The sequence below is a fragment of the Barbus barbus genome (assembly GCF_936440315.1).
Source record: "Barbus barbus genome assembly, chromosome: 24".
NCBI classification, from domain to species: Eukaryota; Metazoa; Chordata; class Actinopteri; order Cypriniformes; family Cyprinidae; genus Barbus; species Barbus barbus.
This window is the reverse complement of record NC_136752.1, coordinates 2062998-2085000: the sequence shown is the minus strand read 5'-3', so window position 1 is coordinate 2085000 and position 22003 is coordinate 2062998. Positions and strand designations below refer to the sequence as shown.

Here is a 22003-nt window from a genome sequence, read left to right as displayed (position 1 = left end):
TGTCTGTGTCATCCGGTGGAGACTGTATCCGCTCCTACCGGCCAGAGATCAAGAAAGGCCGCTATAACACCATCATCCTCCATGTGAAGACGGTCGCTGCTGATAACCTGCTGTTCTACCTCGGATCGGCCAAATATGTGAGTGTGAAACTGTCTGGGTTCTGCAGCGATCGCTGAACGTGTACATTTGAGTCAGAAACAGAGATGGCGAGGGAAATAATAAGAGCTTATTACTCATCCACACACACATAATGTCATGTTTGATGAGAGCTGGATTTCCTCAATCGTGTGTAGGTGGATTTCTTGGCAATTGAGATGAGGAAGGGTAAGGTGAACTTCCTGTGGGATGTGGGATCAGGGGTCGGCCGTGTCGAATATCCCGATCTCGTCATCAACGATGGAAACTGGCATCGGATCGAGGCCTCACGGTAATTCAGAGTTCACGTACACTGTGTGTTTTGTTGAAAAACAAGCATTTCCTCATTTTCCATCACCCTTTATCACCCTTACACATCCTTAAAACAAGATAGATTTACTTAAGATAGGAAATTGTGTAAGAAGTTCTGGTTTTATGGAAGACTAAGATTCCACCACAGATTAAAAAAAGTAATTGTTACTTTTTTCTCACAATTGTCAGTTTATATGCAAGCAATCAGGTACGAGAGGCCCTGCTGTATTGTGAATAATATATATAATATATGTGTGTATTATTATGTAACATAATTTTCTTAAATGTTTTTGGTCCCACTTTATATTAGGTGGCCTTAACTACTATGTACTTACATTTAAATTAATAATTTGATACAATGTAAATATTGTGTTGACTCGTCCCTTACACCTTAACCCACCCTTAAACCAACCCATACTACCAAACCTGTCCCTAACCTTACCCGTATCCCACCTCAATAGCAGCTAAAGTGTTTTACAATACAATATGAGCACAATAAGTACATTATACTTATTTTTTGATGTAAGTACATAGTAGTTAAGGCCAGTTAATATAAAGTGTGACCATTTTTTTCAGGAAATCAGTGTTATCTTTATGAATTGTGAGATATCTCTCAATTTGCTATTCCAAAAAATCAATAAATCAATATAATACCACACAATTCTGGCTCCCTTAAAAGAGATGTAAACTCAGAATTCAAAGAAGAAGAAAAAAAGGTGTTAAAACTGGAAGATGTGAAATTGAAAAAGTGAAAAATAAAGTCAGAATTGTGAGATAAAAAGATGCAACTCCCATTTTATTTATTTGTTTGTTTGGTGGAAGATTTGTTCGATAGTTTTCAGAGAATACATGTTTAAAAAATGCTACAGATAAGTTTTTCTTATTCCACTGAAATATTTTTCCTTGTTTTAAGCTTAAACCTTTTCGTTTAGTTTTCATGGAAAAATGAACTTGATTCAAAATATATTTTAAAAAACTCTTCTTTTGTTTTTGTTTGTTTTTTTTGTTTTAAGTGTTAATTCAATACGACCAAGTCATAATTTCTGGTAAAATATCATTACTACTTATCAAATGCTGTTTCCAGATGTTGGTTCTGTAGACAGATGTGAATTTTGCCTGCATTAGATTTTCCTTACAAAACTAAAATGTTATTTCAGCTCATATGTTCATCTAATGACAGCAGTAAAGATAAACAGTGTTTGGGGGAAACATTGATTACTATTTGCACTGTACAGTACAATCCTTCTATTAATCATGACTGAAAAGGAAAAGAGCTGTTTATTATGTATTAGTATTGCTGATTATCAGTGGCTCAAGTGTTGGTCTTATTCTCATGTTGGTGGTGTCCAGTATCGGGCTGAACGGCAGTATCTCCGTCCATGCGCTGGAGGGGCCCAAAACAGGCATCTTACCGAGCCTCAGAAGTGCTAAATCACCCGAGACTTACACCGTGCTGGATGTGGACCAGAACGCTTACCTGTTTGTCGGCGGCATGCTGGGCTCAGTGAAGGTGAGAGAGATCGCTTCATCAATCCACCGCACAACACTGCATCCACCAGTTTTCCAGTAAAAAATATATAAACATCTTTAAGGCGAGACAGTAAAGGCAAAAGCATGCTTTTTTTCATGAACTGGTCAATTTTGAGAATTGATGCTATTTTGTTTATGTAACATTAACATTGCTGATTTATATAAATAAGTTTAAGTTGAACCCGACTCACCCAGTGTTCAGAATCCTGTCTGGAAAATGTATGCAAATTGTTGCATATTTAATTATATTATAACGTCTCATTTGCATATTTAAATATTGCATTTCAAAAACTTGTAATGCAAACCAGTTGTCTTAATGTATTGTGATAAATCAGCTGAAGTATGATAAGATCTATTAGTTAATATTTTTAGCATATTCACCTGTAATGTCTTGCCGTAAACCAAGATAAATAATCATGTAAAGCTTTATTTTTAAAATGCTTTATACAACAGGGATTGTTTCAAAGCAGTTATAAACAGGAAAGTCACAGAATCAATGAGGCAGAAGTCAAGTCAAGTCACCTTTATTTATATAGCACTTTTAACAATACAGATTGTGTCAAAGCACTTAACAGTATCAAATTGGAGGATAGAGTGTCAGTAACGTATAATAATAAGATTAAACACTCAATTTTCAGTTAAAGGCATTTCATTATTGAATTCAGTGATGCCATTGTCTAGCTCAGTTTAGTTTAAATAGTATCTGTGAAATCAAATTGACGATGATCACTAGAAATCAAGTGTCCCCAACTGAGCAAGCCAGAGGCGACAGCGGCAAGGAACCAAAACTCCCTCTGTGACAGAATGGAGAAAAAAACCTTGGGAGAAACCAGGCTCAGTCGGGGGCCAATTCTCCTCTGGCCAGGATATTATTGTTTATTTATTGTTTACTTATTGTTTTAATTAAAATTTCAAATGTATAAATGTATTATATTTCTATTTTATATTGTTGCAATTTCTAACAATAATAGTATTATGTAGTTCGGTATTTTATTATATTTTTAGTTATTTTGTTTTATTTTTAGTTTTATTGTATTTAAGTCGAGATCTTCACTGGGGATATGTCCCTGGGGCTAATCCAGGTGTCCGGCCTCCGCCGACGATCAAGGCATCATCTCCTGGTGCCGATCCACCATCTGATCTGGACATGGACTGAGAAACAGAATAAGAAAGAAACAGACTAATATTAGCGTAGATGCCATTCTTCTTACGATGTAACGAGTACATCATGTGTTATGGGGAGTGTTCCCGGTTCCGGTTGATCTAATTAATGCAGCCTAACAATCCTTTAACGGATTTGAATAATAGAAGCGCATTAGTGTGTTATGTGTAAGCCAGGTTAAAGAAATGTGTCTTTAATCTAGATTTAAACTGACAGTGTGTGTTTGCCTCCCGAACAGTGTTAGGTAGATTGTTCCAGAGTTTGGGTGCTAAATAGGAAAAGGATCTGCCGCCTGCAGTTGATTTTGATATTCTAGGTATTATCAAATGGCCAGAGTTTTGAGAACACAGCAGACGTGGAGGACGATAATGTGGTAAGAGCTCGCTCAAGTACTGAGGAGCCAAACCATTCAGGGCTTTATAAGTAATTAACAAGATTTTAAAATCTATTCAATGTTTGATAGGGAACCAGTGCAGTGTTGACAGAACCGGGATAATATGGTCATACTTCCTGGTTCTAGTAAGGACTCTAGCTGCTGCATTTTGGACCAACTGTAGTTTGTTGATCAAGTGTGCAGAACAACCACCCAGTAAAGCATTACAATAGTCTAACCATGAGGTCATAAATGCATGAATTAGCATTTCTGCATTTGACGTTGAGAGCATAGGTCACAATTTAGATATGTTTTTGAGATAGATGGAAAAACACAGTTTTACAGATGCTAGAAACGTGGCTTTCAAATGAAAAATTGCTATCAAACAGCACACCTAGGTTCCTAACTGATGAAGAAGAATTGACAGAGCAGCCGTCAAGTGTTAGATAGTGTTCTAGGTTATTACATGTGGGGTTTTTAGGTCCGATAATTAACACCTCTGTTTTTTTCAGAATTTAGCAGTAAGAAGTTACTCGTCATCCAGTTTTTTATATCGACAATGCATTCCATTAGTTTCTCAGTTTGGTGTGTTTCACCAGGCCGTGAAGAAATATAGAGCTGAGTATCATCAGCATAACAGTGAAAGCTAACACCATGTCTCCTGATAATATCTCCCAAGGGTAACATATAAAGCGTGAAAAGTAACAGCCCTAGTACTGAGCCTTGAGGTACTCCGTACTGCACTTGTGATCGATATGATACCTCTTCATTCACTGCTACGAACTGATGACGGTCAGATAAGTACGATTTGAACCATGCTAAGGCACTTCCTCTACATTTACATTACATTTATTCATTTAGCTGACGCTTTTATCCAAAGCGACTTACAATTGCTATATATGTCAGAGGTCGCACACCTCTGGAGCAACTAGGGATTAAGTGTCTTGCTCAGGGACACATTGGTGTCTCACAGTGGATTCGAACCCAGGTCTCTCACACCAAAGGCATGTGTCTTATCCACTGCGCCATCACCACCCTCTAATGTCAACAAAGTGTTCTAGTCTATTTAAAAGAATGTTGTGGTCGATAGTGTTGAACGCAGCGCTAAGATCCAGTAGAACTAATAAAGAGATACAACCACGATCAGATGATAGAAGCATTTGTAACTCTAATGGGAGCAGTCTCAGTACTATGATACGGTCTAAATCCTGACTGGAATTCCTCACAGATACCATTTTTCTCTAAGAAAGAATACAATTGCGAGGATACTACCTTTTCTAGTATCTTTGACAGAAAAAGGAGATTTGAGATCGGTCTGTAATTAACTACATCTTTGGGGTCAAGTTGTGTTTTTTTAATGAGAGGTTTAATAACAGCCAATTTGAAGGTTTTGGGGACATATCCTAATGACAATGATGAATTAATAATAGCCAAAAGAGGATCTATGACTTCTGGAAGTAGCTCTTTTAGTAGTTTAGATGGAATAGGGTCTAACATACATGTTGTTGGTTTAAATTATTTAACAAGTTTATACAATTCTTCCTCTCCTATAGTAGAGAATGAGTGGAATTGTTCCAGAATTGTTGCAGTATCTGATGCGATACTGTAGCTGACGGATGCATGGTTACAATTTTATCTCTGATAGTATCGATCTTGGAGGTAAAGTAGTTCATAAAGTCATTACTGCTGTGCTCTTGGGAAATGCCAACACCTGTTGATGCTTTATTTTTTGTTAATTTAGTGACTGTATTGAATAAATACCGGCGGTTATGTTTGTTTTCTTTTAGGAGAGATGAAAAGTAATCAGATCTAGCAGTTTTTAATGCTTTTCTGCAGGATAGGGTATTTTCCCGCCAGGCTATACGAAATACCTCTAGTTTTGTTTTCCTCCAGCTGCGCTCCATTTTCCGGGCTGCTCTCTTTAAGGTGCGAGTGTGCTCGTTATACCACGGAGTCAGACTGTTTTCTTTGATCTTCCTTAAGCGTAAAGGAGCAACTGTATCTAAAGTGCTAGAAAAGAGAGAGTCCATAGTTTCTGTTACATCATCAAGTTTTTCTGCGCTGTTGGATATGCTGAGGAATTGAGATAAATCAGGAAGATTACTTACAAAGCAGTCTTTTGTGGTAGAAGTGATGGTTCTACCATACTTGTAACAAGGAGTAGAATTTACAGTTTTAGCTATATGGAGTTTATACAAGACTAGATAATGATCTGAGATATCATCGCTTTGCTGCAGAATTTCAACACCACTAACATCAATTCCACATGACAGTATTAAATCAAGAGTATGATTTTGACAATGAGTAGGAGAACATGACCGTATGATGAGAAGCATAAAAAACAGCTCTAAAAATCTGTGGTATTAACGCTAGTCAGTTTAGTGTTGATTCAGTTCAGTTCAATAACTGTGTGACGTTCATTCAATATGAAACAAGTTCAAATTCAGCTATAAGCAGCTCTACTGAAGACCATTGTTTGGGGAAAGTGACTTTCAAAAGTAATGCATTACAATATTGCAATTCTCCATAAAAACATAACTAATTACATTACTTGGTTACCTTTTATGGAAAGTAATGTGTTACATTAATGTGTTACATTACTTTTTAAATCTGGGCAGGGATTGCTTGTTTGTTTTTAATATATAAAGCTATATTTTGGCAGATGTAAAAGCCATGTAAATGTTGTTTATCTAAAGCTATTTTTGCTTCTTAGTATGGTTGCATTGGATCATTGAAGGTCAGCAGTGAAGACATTGCTTAATAAAATGGGATTAAATACATAAAATATATTTAAAATATTTTGCGTCATATCCTGAGTTTGCATTTCACTACTGCTGAAGACAGTAGTGTGATTATTCAGCTCGAGTCACTTCAGTGTTGTTTTAAATCAGTTCAATTCAAAGTGTCGATGTCTCAAATTCATGAATTGTGAATTAATTTGATTCAGTTCTGTTCCCATCCAATTGTATCAGTGCTGTGAAATCAATGATATTACTGTTACAATGGCAAACATTGCCTGAAAGGGACTTGTTTTGAAAGAATATTTTTTTGAATTATTGTGCAGTTTATCAGAATATTAAGTCTGAACTGTTTTACCATGTGAAATACATTCTCCTCGTTCGTGTGTGTGTGTTTGTAGAAGGCAGATGCTGTGAAAACCACCACTTTCTCAGGCTGTATGGGAGAGACGTCTCTGGATGGAAAACCCATCGGCCTCTGGAACTACAAACAGAGAGACGGGGATTGTGCTGGATGTGTGGTCAGGTGAGCAAACACACACACACACACACACATCAGTTCAGTGTGAGGAGCTCAGTGTAATGTGTGTGTGTGTGTAGTCCTCAGCCGGCGGACACTGAAGGCACGGTTCAGTTTGACGGAGAGGGATACGCCGCCGTCAGCCGACCCACCCGATGGAACCCCAACATTTCTACGGTCATGTTCAAGTTTCGCACGTTCTCCACCGACGCTCTCATGATGTACTTCGCCACCAAAGACATGGTAACAGCCCGCCCACGCTTAAAGGGGTCATCGGATGCCCATTTTCCACAAGCTGATATGATTCTTTAGGGTCTTAATGAAAGCCTATAACATACTTTGGTTAAATTTCTCAATGGTAGTGTAAAACAACACCCTTTTAACCTTGTCAAAAACAGCTCTCTTCACAGTGACCCATTTTGGTGCATGTCCCTTTAAATGCTAATGAGCTCTGCTGACCCCGCCCCTCTCTACTGTGGGGTGATGAACCGTTCTCATGAGACTGTTTACTGTAGCTGTGGAACTTAACTAGCACATTATTAGGAAAGGTGATTTGCAAAAATTCATAAAAGAACTGTGTACTCACTTCTGTAGGTGAGGCTGGATCACGAATGACGCATTTAGGCAGATCGGGGGCACATTCCCTTCAAAAACAAACGTAATCCTCTGCGTTTCTGTGGATTTTTATCATTATAGGGTGGATGTGTACAAATACTGCCAACACACATTTATGTTCAAACAACATGTAAAAGTGAATTTTGCATCCGATGACCCCTTTAAACCACATAAATGAGCCATTTTACAGTATTTGCATGCATTCTGCTGGTTATATCTGTGCTCTGTCTGTCTGAGCAGAAGGACTTCATGAGTGCAGAGCTGAGCGATGGGAGGGTAAAAGTGAGTTATGATCTGGGCTCAGGCACCGGCTCCATCATCAGTGACAAACGCTATAATGACGGCAAATGGAAGTCGTTCACCATGTCCCGCATGAAGAAAGAAGGTACAGACATGAGAACAGAGCAGCTCACCTTCAGCAGTGTGCCGAGCCGGTCTGAAAAAATACATCCGTCACTTACCCAGCCTCATGCTGTTCAAAATGTGTTTCTTTCTTCTGTGCAACACAAATAGAGATAGATGTTCACATTGGTCCTTTGCAAGCTTTCAGAACAGTAGTCCATGTGACATTTGCAGTGTATTTCAAATCTTCTGAAGTCATATGATGAGCGTGGCAAAACCAAACTTATTATTTTTCTCTAAAGATCACCACACGGTCACAGCTCTTCCAGTAGATGCATGTATTCAGATATGCCATGTGAGCTCAGTAAAGCCAAATGCTGTTGATTCAGATTTTGTGATGTGGCAAATTTAATTAAATTTATATTATTTATTAACATGTCAAATTACCTTTTTTTATTTTTATATTTTCATGTTTTATTTTAGTAATTTTGTTTTGTGCTTGTCATTTTTTATTTATTTTTTTACTTTTATTTCATTGTTAGTTTTAGTAATTGTATTACTTATTTTATTTCAGTTAGTTGCCAAAGTAATTTTTTTTTTTACATTTTATTTTGGCTTTATTTCAGTGGTCAATATTTGTAATAGTGTTAGTTTTAGTTAACAATAACATTGGTGCAAAGGAGATATATAATTATACAAATGTACATTTATATTTTGCACCATCCTAATTACTTAAACAGGATGTTTTACATCATCGCAAACATGCACTGTGCATGATAGACAACAATGCCTGTCAATGTATTTATTTTTATTAATGCTACTATGCACATCGGAGAGTGACACTTGCGTCTACAGTATGCGTCTTTTTGAGGATTTTTTTTTGTCAACCTGTTTGCATTCAATGCACAATCGCAGACTCACTTTTGCTTGTATCCACTAACAACATCGTCATCAATGCGCACCCGTTACTTTACTTCCTGAACAACTGTGGACTTGAGTTAGAGTTGCTTTCACATTCACACAAATCACGCTACAATTCCTTCACAATTGGGCTCCTAGCTATCACATAAACAGTTTTTCATGCAAACCATGCTTTGTTTCAAACTGAACTGCCAGTGTGAAATCTGCTTTAGTTAATGGTCAAGCAAACAGCTCAAACTCTCTCCACTGGTTGAGTGAGTGCTGCTGTGTCAATGGCCAATGTTTTGAAAGCATCACAGTGTTTCACTGTCTCTTTTACATTTGCTTAGCAAACATGGCCATAGTGAACATCGACACTAATGAGGAAGAGCAGTTGCAGATGGTGTCTCCAGGTGGAGCGACAGGCCTCAACCTGAGGGAGGATGAGAGGATGTATTTTGGCGGTGTACCCAAGACTGGAAACTATAGGTATATGCATTCTGATGTTATTACATGAGTTCCTCCTGTATTTAATCTTACATCTGCTTTCTGAAGCAGTTGCTGGATGAGGTTTTTTTTTTCACGTTTCCTCAGGTCAGAGGTGGTTTTGAAGAGATTCTCTGGCTGTATGAAAGACATTGAAGTTTCCCGAACGCCGTACAATCTGCTGAGCAGCCCAGACTACACAGGACTGACCAAAGGCTGCTCCATTGAGGTACAGCAGCACCTTCCTGCCTTTGTTATTGTCTGTCTTTACTAAAGGCAAAATTTGCTCAATTTAAATATTTCTCCACAAGCACTCTCTCTTTTAAAGGAAAATCAGAAGAGAATTAGCATTTCTGAGCCATCGGTTCAGATCCTGCTCTCCTCTCTCTACCCAATGCTTCCCTGTCATCATTTACTCACCCTTATGTTGCTGAAAACTGACTTGTATTGTGTGCAACACGCAAAAAAATATTATTTATTTTTTTAGAATATGCTCCTTATTTTTCCTCAGAAGAAAGTCAGTCATAACAGGTTAATAAAATGAGGATGAGATTAAAAGATGACCTGTAGTTTCTGTTCTTAAAACCAAATAGGAAGGTCTCATCAGGCCAAAAGACCTTAATTTTACTCATACTTCTGGAAAAACACTAGAGAAAGATCCCTGGTGTGCTCATATCTTCTTTAATGAATGTTTTTATTCTTCTGACTTCTGAATCCTCATCTTCTTAGCACACACGTGTTCAGTAGATTGTCTTGAACAGGAGGCTTTTATTCTGGTACTGTTGAGGTTTACAGTGCTGATGGGTTGGATTATGATTATCACTACAAAAAAGTACCATATTATCATGTGTTTTAGACCTGTGCATTAATAAGTTTGTCCATTAATCATATCCTACAGCGTATCAACATTGACCACTGTGTTAAATTCTGATGCGTAATATTTTATGAGAACCAATGACATTTCTACGTTAGAAAATTTGTGTCATTTAAATCTAGGGTTTAGCAGCTGAATAACACATGACTGGTCTTGGTGTTCATAAAGAGATGTTTAATGTCATGGGTTTCAGTTTTCAGGTTTAAGGGTTTCAGTTTCTCTCTTCACATTAACACAGTTTGTGCTTGTGTTTGTATAGTGCATTCCCCTCATGCTGGTGATTCTTTTCTTTATTTCTTTGTTAAATTAAAACATTTTATTTTATTTACTGGCAAATATGGGACTTCTACCTGGGGCCTGTACCATGAAGCTGGTTTAGCTGGCTAGCCAGGTAAGTTTCAGTTTAGTTTGCACCAAGTTTTAGGTATCAGGAAAGTGGTTTGGCTTTTAGCTGTGTTCATCGCCATCGTAACTTATGCTCCACAGCTAACCTGCTCCGGGGCAGGTTATGTTCTGGTTTAGAGATCTCAAACCGAAATTTGACCAATCAGCTTCAAGCAAAGTGACACATCTCTGACGCAATAAAGCCACTCCCTAGTTTTTCTTTCTTCAAATTAAAGGACGCTACACAGTAAAACATATTTAAAGATAATATCGTCTGATTTTTATATGATTTATATCATTATTGTACCCTTAATCCATTACACAAGCCAGCTTAGTTTAATAGCAATTATTAAGCTTTTATTTTAAATTAATGTAAACATATATATAACATGCAATATAAATAAGTTTTAGAATCAATAGCTTTAAACATGACTACATATGACCTTAGATTTCTAAGTGTTTTATACCTATATATTATCAACACTAAAAACTAACTTTACAACTTTTACTTGCACTTCTATGGTAAATGTGTTTAAATTCTTCATATTGTTCAATCTTTTAATCTTTGGTAGAGACTCTCTCACGAGAAGTGAATCACAGTTTCAAGGCATGTGATTGGCTGTTCATTAATGATGTCACACTTTCATGTGCACATGCTTCATTAACTCAGGATCAACCCTGAGTTTGTTCAGCCACCATCATGGTACAGGCCCCCTGTTTTTTTGTGTGTTTGTTTCTCTCAACAATGCAATTTTGACCTGGTGCAACATTTAGGTGCAAAAATGTGGAACATAAAGCCATTTGAAAAGTAGAAAAATGAAAAAATGAAGGCATGATACAAAGTTTCCTGGCCAGTTGCCATAGTTGAAAAAACACCCATGACCAATCTGATGCCATCAGCTGATGAATCGCAGGAGGATTTTGGGTGAAACTACAAACTAAACACTGGATTTCTCTCTCTGTCAGAACCTGCACACCGTGAGCTTCCCCAGGCCCGGGTACATGGAGCTGAAGCCTGTGTCGTTTGATGTGGGCTCAGAGATCTCTCTCTCCTTCAGCACGAAGACTGAAAACGGCATCATCCTGTTTGGCAGAGGAGGACTGACCTCCATGATGCAGCTGACGCAGGGCCTGACGCCCATCCACATCCCGCGCCGCTCACGCAGACAGACCGGAGAGGTGCTCACACACACCTCACACTCTCATTCAGTCATGAGACTACTGAAATGTGTTCAATGCTGATAATCCCTTTTACACAGATTGACATTTTAACTGCACAACAGTCCTGTACAAAACAGTCCCATAGTCCCAGTACTCTTATTTATCAGTAAACAACGGAGGAAAATTCTTTATAAATCAAAACCGGATTTGGGGGAGGCTTGAACAGTTTTCATGCAGCCTGTCTTATTGTTTTTACATTCCACTTAGAGGCGGGTTTATCGAAAATCACAGCAGTAGACCAGCAGGGACAAACAAACAGCATCAAAGAAAATGAGTGGAAATATGAGTGGATTTTGTCAATGGAATTTCGGTCCTGAAGTACTGATTATTTCTCAAACTTTCTTTGCCACTGAAGTGGAATAGATGGGAAATTACAATATGTTGCTGCATTCCAAACTAATTATTTTCAGTCTTACAAGATTTTCTTAATTTCTATAGAAAAGTGGTTTCTGGTGGGCCCCCCATTTATAGAATTTATTTATTTATTTTCTCAGGAACAGAACAGGGCATCAGTTAAATGTCAGAAATGTGTCATGTCGACTCAAAAATTCAACCATGCAAAAAGCTAACCATGTTTTTAAGTCTTTAGTTACTTCACTTCTTTACTGGCAGTGAAATGATACTCCATGTTTTTTTGTTTTTTTAATAAACCCAATTTGGAGCATATATAGTGTAAACATAATGGGTCCCAGAATAGATCCTCAAGGAACCCCACACTTAAAAGGGGCCGAAGATGATGCAAATTCACCTAAAGTGATCGTAAAACTTTTATTAGTTAAATAGGACTTAAGTCAATTTAAAACTACCTTGAATCCCAACCAAATGTTCAAGCTGTACAATAAGAGGTTTATGGCCTATAGTATCAAATTATATTTATACCAGAATTGCAGCATCCCCAGAGTCTACAGTTAACAAGACATCATTAAAAACCTTTAAAAAAATCCAGATTCTGTGTTATGATGCTCTCAAAACCCAAAAGTACTTTAAAAACTGAGTTCTTATGCAAAAAAATTAAAAGGCAGCTGAATGAGAACAGCTTTGTATAGTATTTTTTAAAGAAATGTTAATTTTGAAACCAGTCAATAGTTCAAATAAACAAAATAACAGTGTTAATGTTGTAAATTTCATCAGTTATTACACAATTTTCGATTTAAACTGTAAAGCAGTTTTACAGAAAACAGTAGTGTTATTATTCAGATCAGTTTAGTTCAGTGTTGATTCATTTCACTTGAATTACTGTATCAATGTTGCAAAGTCAGTGTCATTATTCAGCTCAATTCTGATTTTGTTCTCATCTGATAGTGTCAGTGCAGTTAAAAATATTACTGAATATAAATGGTCTTTTAAACCCCACAAAACACAAAGCTACTGTAGGTATGACTGAGCCTGAGTGTTAGCTGCATTGCATAGTTTTGAGAAATCCAGCTTTCTTCCAGCTGATTGCAAACACAGGAGACTGTGTAAGACGGTTCAATGCTATTCTTTTTGCCTGTCTGAGCGCTTAGGAAGGTGATTATGGGTAATAGCGGAAGTGCGGGGAGCCGCGGCCTTCAGTACGAGATCATAATGACTCCACGGGGTTACAAGGGTCTCATAGCCCATAAAAGAGATTTATTATCCGGGCAGGTTTGTAATTGCCTCTGCCCTTCAGCAAACAAAAGTTGATCTTTTTTTTTTGTTACCAGGTGGACTAAAGGCCAGGGGCACGGTGATCATTTTAATTAAAATATGACTTTCTACATCTTTGCCAGTAACGTCTTCATCATCCTTCTCTCTCGCCAGCTCAGGGGCAGCACATCAATTATGCGGCACATCCGTAGTAAGCAGTCGCCTCTCTCACCTCCCGGTGATACTCCGTTTGTAAAAATAGATTTACAAGCCACCGTTTTGATGGATCACGTCCAATTTGCGATAACCCTCCTGGGAGAGGGTGCCGGACCGCCACCTTTTGAAAATCATTATTGCTCGTAAATTAAGTGGGTGTCATTTTGCGAGAGTGCGGCCTCGAAGAGGCCAAGGGTTTTCTCCACCGCTCCTCATTCATTCCTTCAATTTACGGCGAGCCCAGGGTCACCTGCGCTGCGTGCGCGTCGCCGTCGGCTCGGAGACAGGATCCTGCTCTTGCATCGCTCTCCTCAATTCCAGTGCAGCGTGGAGAGCATGAGTGTGTGCTCTCAGAGCCGTCTGTCTGATTACCGGCCCTCAGCTCACTCCCCCTGAATATATTACTGTGAGCCATTCTGAACCTCACTACGTCTCAATGTACCATTCTTATCAAAAATACTTAGCTTTTTATCTTTAGACTACATTTTCATATATTATCAAGAAACGTGAAATGCTTTATCTTAGCTTGCAAAGCTCACCATTAAAATGTGTTTTTGAGTGGTTTAGAGTGTTACACAGTTGCTACTCTGTTGCCAGGGCATTGTCATGTGGTTGCTAGGGTATTGTGAGTGTTTTTAGCACAGTCGGTTAACAAAGAATTTGTGTTCTGTCTGGTTGCTAAAGCATTTCTAGGTGGTTGCTGGGGTATTCTGAGTGATTTCTAGAGCATTATTATTCAGTTGCTAAGGTTTTCTGAGTGATTGCTAAAGCGTAGCGTTAGTAGAGTTTCACATTGGTTCTTGCTAGGGCATTTTAGTGTGTTCTGGGGGGTTAATAAGGAGTTCTTAGTGTTTTTAGTACATTGCTATGTAGTTTCTTGAGTGGTTGCTAGGATGTTGCTAAGGTGTTTTGAGCATAGTTGACTAACCTTTTTTTTCATGGTGGCATGTTTGTTTTAGTGTGTTCTAGCTGGATTGTGGTTGCTATAGTGTTTTTCTTTATAATGTTGGTATGTAGTGTGTGGCTTGTTTTAGGGTATTGCTAGGTGGTTGCTATACAATTGCAGCAGTGTTCTGAGTGTTTTTTGTCAAGTTGATATTTAGTTAGTGGTTTGCTCTAGGTGGTTGCTATGTGGTTGCTATAGTGTGATGCGTGTTTTTTTATCATGTCGGTATGTAGTGTGTAGTCTGTTATATGGTATTTTGGTGGTTGCATTGCTGACAGTATGACACATACATTGAAGAATCATTAATGTCTGCAGCACAAACCAGATGCCTGATTCATTGCACATGGAACTTTATTAGTTGTGAGATTGTTTAGATCACTAATTGACTACTAACAAAAGTGATTAGTAATAGTCTAAGCCTCATCCCATCTGTCTGTGTGTCTGCAGCCCTTCCTGTCTGTGCAACTGAATAAAGGGGCTCTGGAGGTGCTGGTGTTCACAGGCAGCAAGAATCCACGCAGAGCTTTGAGAAAAGTGGATAGGGGAATACTGCATGATGGGAGAGAGCACTCACTGCGCATCCAGCGACTCCAGGGAGCGTAAGCCCACCCTCTCTCTCTCTCTCTCTCTCTGTCTCTCTCATCATGTTTCCCATGTAGGCCCCTTTGAAACTAATGGAGCATGTGTGTGTAGATCTTTCACTGTGCAGGTGGATGAAGAGCCACCCTTCCAGCAGCCATTACCCAACGATCATCCTCTGAGCATCCATCGGCTCTTCATCGGAGGCATCCCGACAGACATAGAAACAGGTGTACAGCGGCCCAACGTGCCTTTTGAGGGCTGCATCTGGAACCTTCTCATCAACACTGTGTATGTCCAAACTCATCATCCACCCATCATGACTTCGCATCTCTATTAAAAATACATGCTTTTTGGTGGAGTTAAAGGTGCAGTGTGTAATTATTTGACCGTACTAAAGCATAAAAATACTATACATCTGCAGATATTTAGGCATCATGCCAAGGTCACATACTTATTTTTCTGAAAAACAATGCTACAGCCAGTTATTCTACTTTGAAATGTGCTTTCCATGTCAGAATGTCTGTTTTTGTTTTGGTCTGTGTGACTCCGCCCACTGCCCATTCACCCAATAGTATTTTGACACCCCAGGTTGCCAGTTGATGGAAAACACAGCGTATTACAGCCATGGAAACAAACAAGCGAATTGGGTCAGAGATCACAGATTCTACTTGAACTAAATAGCTTTGGCATCCATCAAAGAATCTCTATGACCAGAGCCATTAAAACATGAGTAGATGAACTCATCAATTTACAGTCAGTACATTTACATGGACAACGATATTCCAATTTTAACTCGATTAAGACAATACGCTGATTAAGAATCTACCATGAACACAGAGATTTTTGATCACCTTAATCCGGCTAAAGTCATACTCGATGTAAACACAAATCGAATTAAGACATGTGGAGTATTCCTATTTTAGTCGCATTATTGAAGTGCAGTATAGACATGTACACACCTTAATCACATTATTACAGTCGTGTAGGGCTTTTCGCCACATTTTGCGACAGGATACACACACAGCAGAGGTCAACCTTTGACGGCAAATAAAAGAGCATGGCTTCCACAACACTGTCGTCAGTTTGACAAATAATTAACTGTACTTGAAGCTTTCAAAAATGCAACACCCAAAACTCTGTATTGCATCATAACAAAGACAAAATATATATTGAAAGGTCAAATTCTGGAGGGGACATCTGATGACATCGCGTGGGGACGTAATGACGTATGCCATTAATCAATCTGTGTACTATAACATATAAAACGGGAACTTGGAAGGAATATTCTAAAAGCAACACCTTAATCATAATATTGTCTTATTTAGAATAAAGCAAATAATTAGATTACTGATGTCCATGTAAACATAGTCAGTGTAAGGCTCATCTCTTTCCATTGTCAGTTGCGCTCATTCCTGTTGTGCGTCCTCAATCTGGCAACCTGAGTCTGGGACGGGGACGGGAGAAACAATATTTTGAATTTGGACTGCAATACCCATTTCAGCTGCCAGCTGTCAATATTACATACTGCACCTTTAAATGGCTTAATGCAAATTAATGCTTAATCATTTAATAGTTTTGGTGAAAAAGAAAAACAAACTCCTAGATAAACTAACTTAAGGGATCTTTCTGTTGAGGAAAGTTAAGTGAAGAAACAGTTCACTCAAAATGATATGTACTTGTGACGAGATATTTTGTCCATCCAGTGTTTTTGTTGCTGAAACATTCTTTAAAATATCTTTGTGTTCCACAGAGGAAAGTAAGTCATGCAGGTTTGCATTTTAATTTTTGGATGAACTATAACTTTAAACTACATAATGCTACAGTCCCTAACAACTGCCCCATCAGTGTTGCCAAGTTTATGGTTTTCCTGCATAATTTGGTTACTTTTATGTTGGACCCTGATTTAGATGGAGGGGTTAATCGCAGAAAAATGCAATTGGGCTAGTTTTGGGCTTGTTTTGAATAGCAGTTGGGTTGGTTTTTTGTTGCAGACCTGGCAACCCTGCGCCCCATCAGTTGCTCAGGATTCAATGACATTAGGCTTTAACCCCCTTTTTGCTTGTGATCAGAACCTTTAAACTAGTTTTTTTTGTTCTGTCTTAGCACCAGACTTAACAGTAATGTTGGCACGTCACAGCTTTCTGTTGTACAGATAATAGCAAGACAGAGACGTTAGCAAGTCTTCCAAGCTTTTCAAGGTCACCTTTAACAGCCCAAGATAAATGCGCCGACCTCCAGAGCACTGCAATATGTCACGGCTGGACTGTGCTGTAGTGACTCGTACACACCAGCGACTGGTGTAAACATTGACCCATTTTTTCCAGCCTCCCGTGGCTGTAGATTAAAGGTCTTGTTTTCCTTCTAGTGCAGTTTTGAGGTGCAGTCATAAGCTAAACACTGTATGACATTAATAATCACAGTTTTTCTTGCTCTAATGAGGAGTATGAATCTCTGCCAGTAGGCTGTGCGTCTTTTCCACTAGAGCGAACCCCATTGCCCTCTACCAGACTCATTTAAATGAGTCTGTCCTTGCTCATAAGCGTGTTCATTATTCACCTGATTGGAGTCACGTTGTGTCATCATTCCCTCAAGAGCGGCTGTGTGTTGTGTCTGTCAATGAAACAGGCCTGTGGATTTCTCTCAGCCCGTGGCCTTTGAGAACGCAGAGATTGGGCAGTGTCCTGACCTGGCCCCGCCCCAGACCCCTGAGGAAGAGGAGGAGGAGGAAGAGGCTCCTCCCAAACCAGCTCTGAAGCCTACAGAAGCAGCTCGGCCTCCACCACCAGCCTCCACTGTACGTCCTAACTTATTTATTTATTGTGGGTAGAGAGTCCTATGTGATTCGTGTAGTTTAAGACTGACCGCATCCCAGTTCCCATACTTACAGTACTCAGTGAAAGTCTGTGCTCTGCTGGTGATGGGTAAGTCCAGACTTTTGTGTGTATGTTGAAAATGTTGGGACACAATGTACTAGAGTCGTTTCTCCTGTACCGTTCTTGTTTGCATGTAAACACTAAGAGGTAAATGCATTATCTTTGACCATTTTAGGCTCAATGTTGCTGAGGCAGCTTTAACTCAAATTTAGGGCTGCACAATTTGTAAAAAAAAAAAAATTATTCACTTATTTTTGTTAAAAATTGCAATTGTTATTTAAAATGTTTTTTAAGCTTGTGCTTATTTGTAAGGCTGCACAATTTGGACAAAAATATATAAGAAATCACATATAAGAAATATTGTCATTTTTAATGGTAAAATAAAAAAACATACCAAATGACTGACAATGGTTAGCACATATTTCAAACCAAAATGCACATTATAAGCAACTCAAACAGGGGTGAAGTTGATGTGAAGCAGCATTTACCTTAAAGCAAAAATGTTCTGAGATGCTGAAAACACTGACAGATGCTCACATGTAAATGAACACTTCATTATGATGCACTATGATGTTTAGCAGTGCTTCATGCACTGCATGCTACTTTTAACACAGATCCAACAGCATTAGCAATCATGCCAGTCTCCTGGGCAGTCACGGTCTAGACAGTTTCCCATTCATTACAGGTGCTTCATTCACTTCATTAATTCTAATGAGTTATATATAAGGCACTTATAGTAGGGTGACCATATTGTGCTTTTCAAAATAGCAGACACTTGGTAAAACTGAAATAAAATGATTAATATTCATTAATGTTATTTAATGCATTAGAAATCATGAATCTATGTATAAATTTACAATTTATACAACTTTTACAAATGTTAAAAATGTAGAAAGTCAAATAAATATTGTTCATTGGCAATTCATTATACCTACTGTAATGCATTAACTAATGTTAATATTATTGTAAAGTGTTTTATTTAGTTAATTTTACTCATAAACTTAGTCCTTTGGCTGATGTGTTGTGCTTTGTTGGACCAATGCATGCTTCTAAATGGTTTGCACCATTATTTGCCACTGCCACGCATAAAATATCCAAATTTTGTTAGTTTTTGCTTAATATCAAACTATTAAGATATATAAAATATAATATATTCTGACAGTCACACATCTGTAGAATTTCATTAGTCAAAGATGGGGTTTGTGACAAAACAAAAATAATTACATTGATGATTGCATCACATTTTTAACACTTTGAAACAAATCGGGGGAAACCATGTTTGTTTTCTGTTTCATGCACATAATGCTTTGCTGTAAAAATCACTGGCTTCACCTGAGCTCTTCTATCTCCACGACCTGTCTCTTTCTGCTGCTCTCAGGCCACGCCCCTCGTGGAGGCCACGCCCATCCCAGACACGCCCACGGTATTAACCTGCTCACACACACACACACACAGACATCAGAGATAGTGTGAATAATGCAGTTCCTTCATTCAGACGCTCATTTATCCTTTGACTGACGGCCGGCAGTGAGCTTTGGTCTGCTTTATGCTGCTTGTGCTGCTTCTGCAGCTTTGTTTTTGGAGGAAGGTTTGATTTCTGAGTCACAGTATGTTTCAAACAAGCTCCTCGTTCTCACATGAAAACTGAATGCTGATGAAATGAGTGAGTGCAGCAATGTGTTGTGACTGCGGTGAGTCTACAGGAGCTCCATCAGCCATTCTCTGGCTCCATCTACTGCCTGTACTTTATAAAACAGCACTCAAACCTTTCTGTCTCCTTAGAGACAACTCTTGCCATCTTGACTTAACATGAACACATTATACTAAGTATTCACCTATAGTATAAGTATACTATAGGTGAATACTATAAGTATAAACCCTACTCCCTAACCTAACCTAAACATAAGCACTTTTAAGCAAATATAATAAAATAATAGGCAGAAAAAAATGTGCAGTGACAAATATTTTTACAATTTACTGTTACATAAATAATTGTGCTCTCCTTTCTCTAAACCATGCCTTCTTTTAAGTAAATGAGTCAGCTGCATTAAATGTGCTTGAAAACAGAACCTCGTCACAAATTCAATAGAATCAGCTGATTAATTTCATGAATTCAATATTCATTGATTAAATATGAATCTGTAAACACTGGCACATCTGCAGAGCTGTTGAGATCACATTTGTTGAACTACATCAGGTTTAGGATAAGAAAGAAAAAGAAATATGATTGTTTACATATTAGCTAATTAAACAATAATTTGTATATTACAGTGACTGTTTGTATACAATAGGGAATTAATGTATTAACAGTGTAGAGACTACAGTTGCTAAATTGTATATTAAGTAGTTAGCAAATTATTTATAAGTACTGTATGCTTTATTTACGGTGGCCGAGAGAGCTCAACACGCTGCAAATAGATAAAACACCTGCAAATAAAGAAAACAACTTCCTCAATTTGACAACACACACGCTGAAAATGCTCACAACACAACCAAACAAAGAAACGCACTGCAAATAAATGTATTTGGTTGTGTTGTGAGCATTTGCACCACCTGCTGTCAAACTGATGAAGATGGTTTCATGATTTGCTGGGGCTTTGTCTATTTGCATGTGTTTTCTGAAGTTGCAGTGCGTTGAGATCTCAGCCACCGCATTTATTACTATATACTAAAAAGTCTTAGAGCAGATGTCAATCAAATGCTGCATATTACAGAATTCACTGTCCAATCACACAGGTGTCGTGCGCAGCAGAGGCGGAGCCTGTTGTGCTGGAACTGGCCAAACAGTTCGGTCTGTCCAGAAACAGCCACATGGCCTTTGAGTTTGATGACAGAAAAGTGAAGAACAGGTGAGTGTCAGTTATCACCATCTTCATCCTCCTCGTCCTCCTCCTCATGGTCCGTGTGTCTGCTCCTCAGGCTGATCATCGAGTTCGAGATACGCACAGAAGCAGCCTCTGGGCTGGTGTTCTACATGGCCAGAATAAACCACGCTGACTTCGCCACCATCCAGCTGAAGGAGGGAATGGCTCACCTGAGCTACGATCTGGGCAGCGGCAACACCTCCGTCAGCGTGCCGCGCATCATCAACGACGGACAGTGGCACAAGGTCAGAGCGTCTGACCTTTGACCCCTCTTTCACAGCACGCAGAATTTAAACCTTTTGGCTCATCTGGATACAATATTGGGAAACACTTTAGAATATTGTTCCATCATTAAAGTGCCCCTATTATGGGTTATGATAGGTTCATATTTTGGTTTTGGGAGTCCCCAACAACAGGTTGACATACGGTGGCCGAGAGAGCTCAACACGCTGCAAATAGAAAAAACACCTGCAAATCTCCTCAATTTTACAACACACACGCTGCAAATGCTCACAACACAACCAACTAAACAAACACACTGCAAATAAAATGTATTTGGTTGTATTGTGAGCATTTGCAGTGTGTTTCTTTATTTGTTTGTGTTGTGAGCATTTGCAGCACCTGCTGTCAAACTGATGATGTTTTCTTGATTTGCTGGTGCTTTTTCTATTTTCTATTTGGTGTTTTCTGAAGTTGCAGTGCGTTGAGCTCTCTCAGCCACCGTATTGACATGCATGCAAGGGCAAAAAACACTTTCAATGTCTTATAATATGCATGTATTTTTACCTTACTTGCTCAACGACTCCCAAACGATTCGCTCAACGATTCATTTTTCCAAACCCCTCCTTTGCGTGACGCTAATCTGCGGTGATTGGTTGATTGGTCTCATCTCATCTCGCCAGTAATGCCTGATAAAGCAGTGTTTGTGAGCGCAGTGCTGCTTTGTGTACAGCGTTACCAGGGAAACAGCTCCAAAAGCGGCACCTAGTGGCAAAGAATGAATTTGCATTTTCATTCAGACCAACGCTAAAAGACCAACAAGTGTGCGGCAATATGCTAATGTTTCATGTTGACTTCAACACGAGACGGCTTGGGATTCGCTTTAAAAACGACTCGTTTCAATGATTCAGAGTCGACTCTTTCTTTTGAGAGACAATAACTTTATACACGGAGCACTTTCAGATATAAAACTTTGCAGGATGTTTTCATTCACTTACAACTGTGTTACACACTGCATGAAAGATCATTTTCAAAAGTACATAATAGGGGCTCTTTAATGAATAGCTACACAAGAACACATGAGTAACGCAATAGCACTCTGG

At 38.7% G+C, this 22003-nt stretch overlaps 1 protein-coding gene across 1 annotated transcript in view; it reads left to right on the top strand.

Annotated features, from left to right (window-relative positions):
* Positions 1-22003, top strand: part of LOC306844166 (laminin subunit alpha-2-like) — a gene marked incomplete at both ends in the record, with an annotated part of 216864 nt that overhangs the window by 189552 nt on the left and 5309 nt on the right. Inside the window, 15 exon segments of the mRNA XM_079376117.1 lie at positions 1-137; positions 294-427; positions 1798-1957; positions 6652-6776; positions 6851-7013; positions 7626-7770; positions 8978-9116; positions 9222-9342; positions 11338-11550; positions 14810-14961; positions 15056-15232; positions 17570-17738; positions 19196-19240; positions 20554-20666; positions 20737-20926. The exon segment at positions 1-137 is cut by the window's left edge and continues 7 nt beyond it. Coding sequence (XP_079232243.1) covers positions 1-137; positions 294-427; positions 1798-1957; positions 6652-6776; positions 6851-7013; positions 7626-7770; positions 8978-9116; positions 9222-9342; positions 11338-11550; positions 14810-14961; positions 15056-15232; positions 17570-17738; positions 19196-19240; positions 20554-20666; positions 20737-20926 — 2183 coding nt within the window.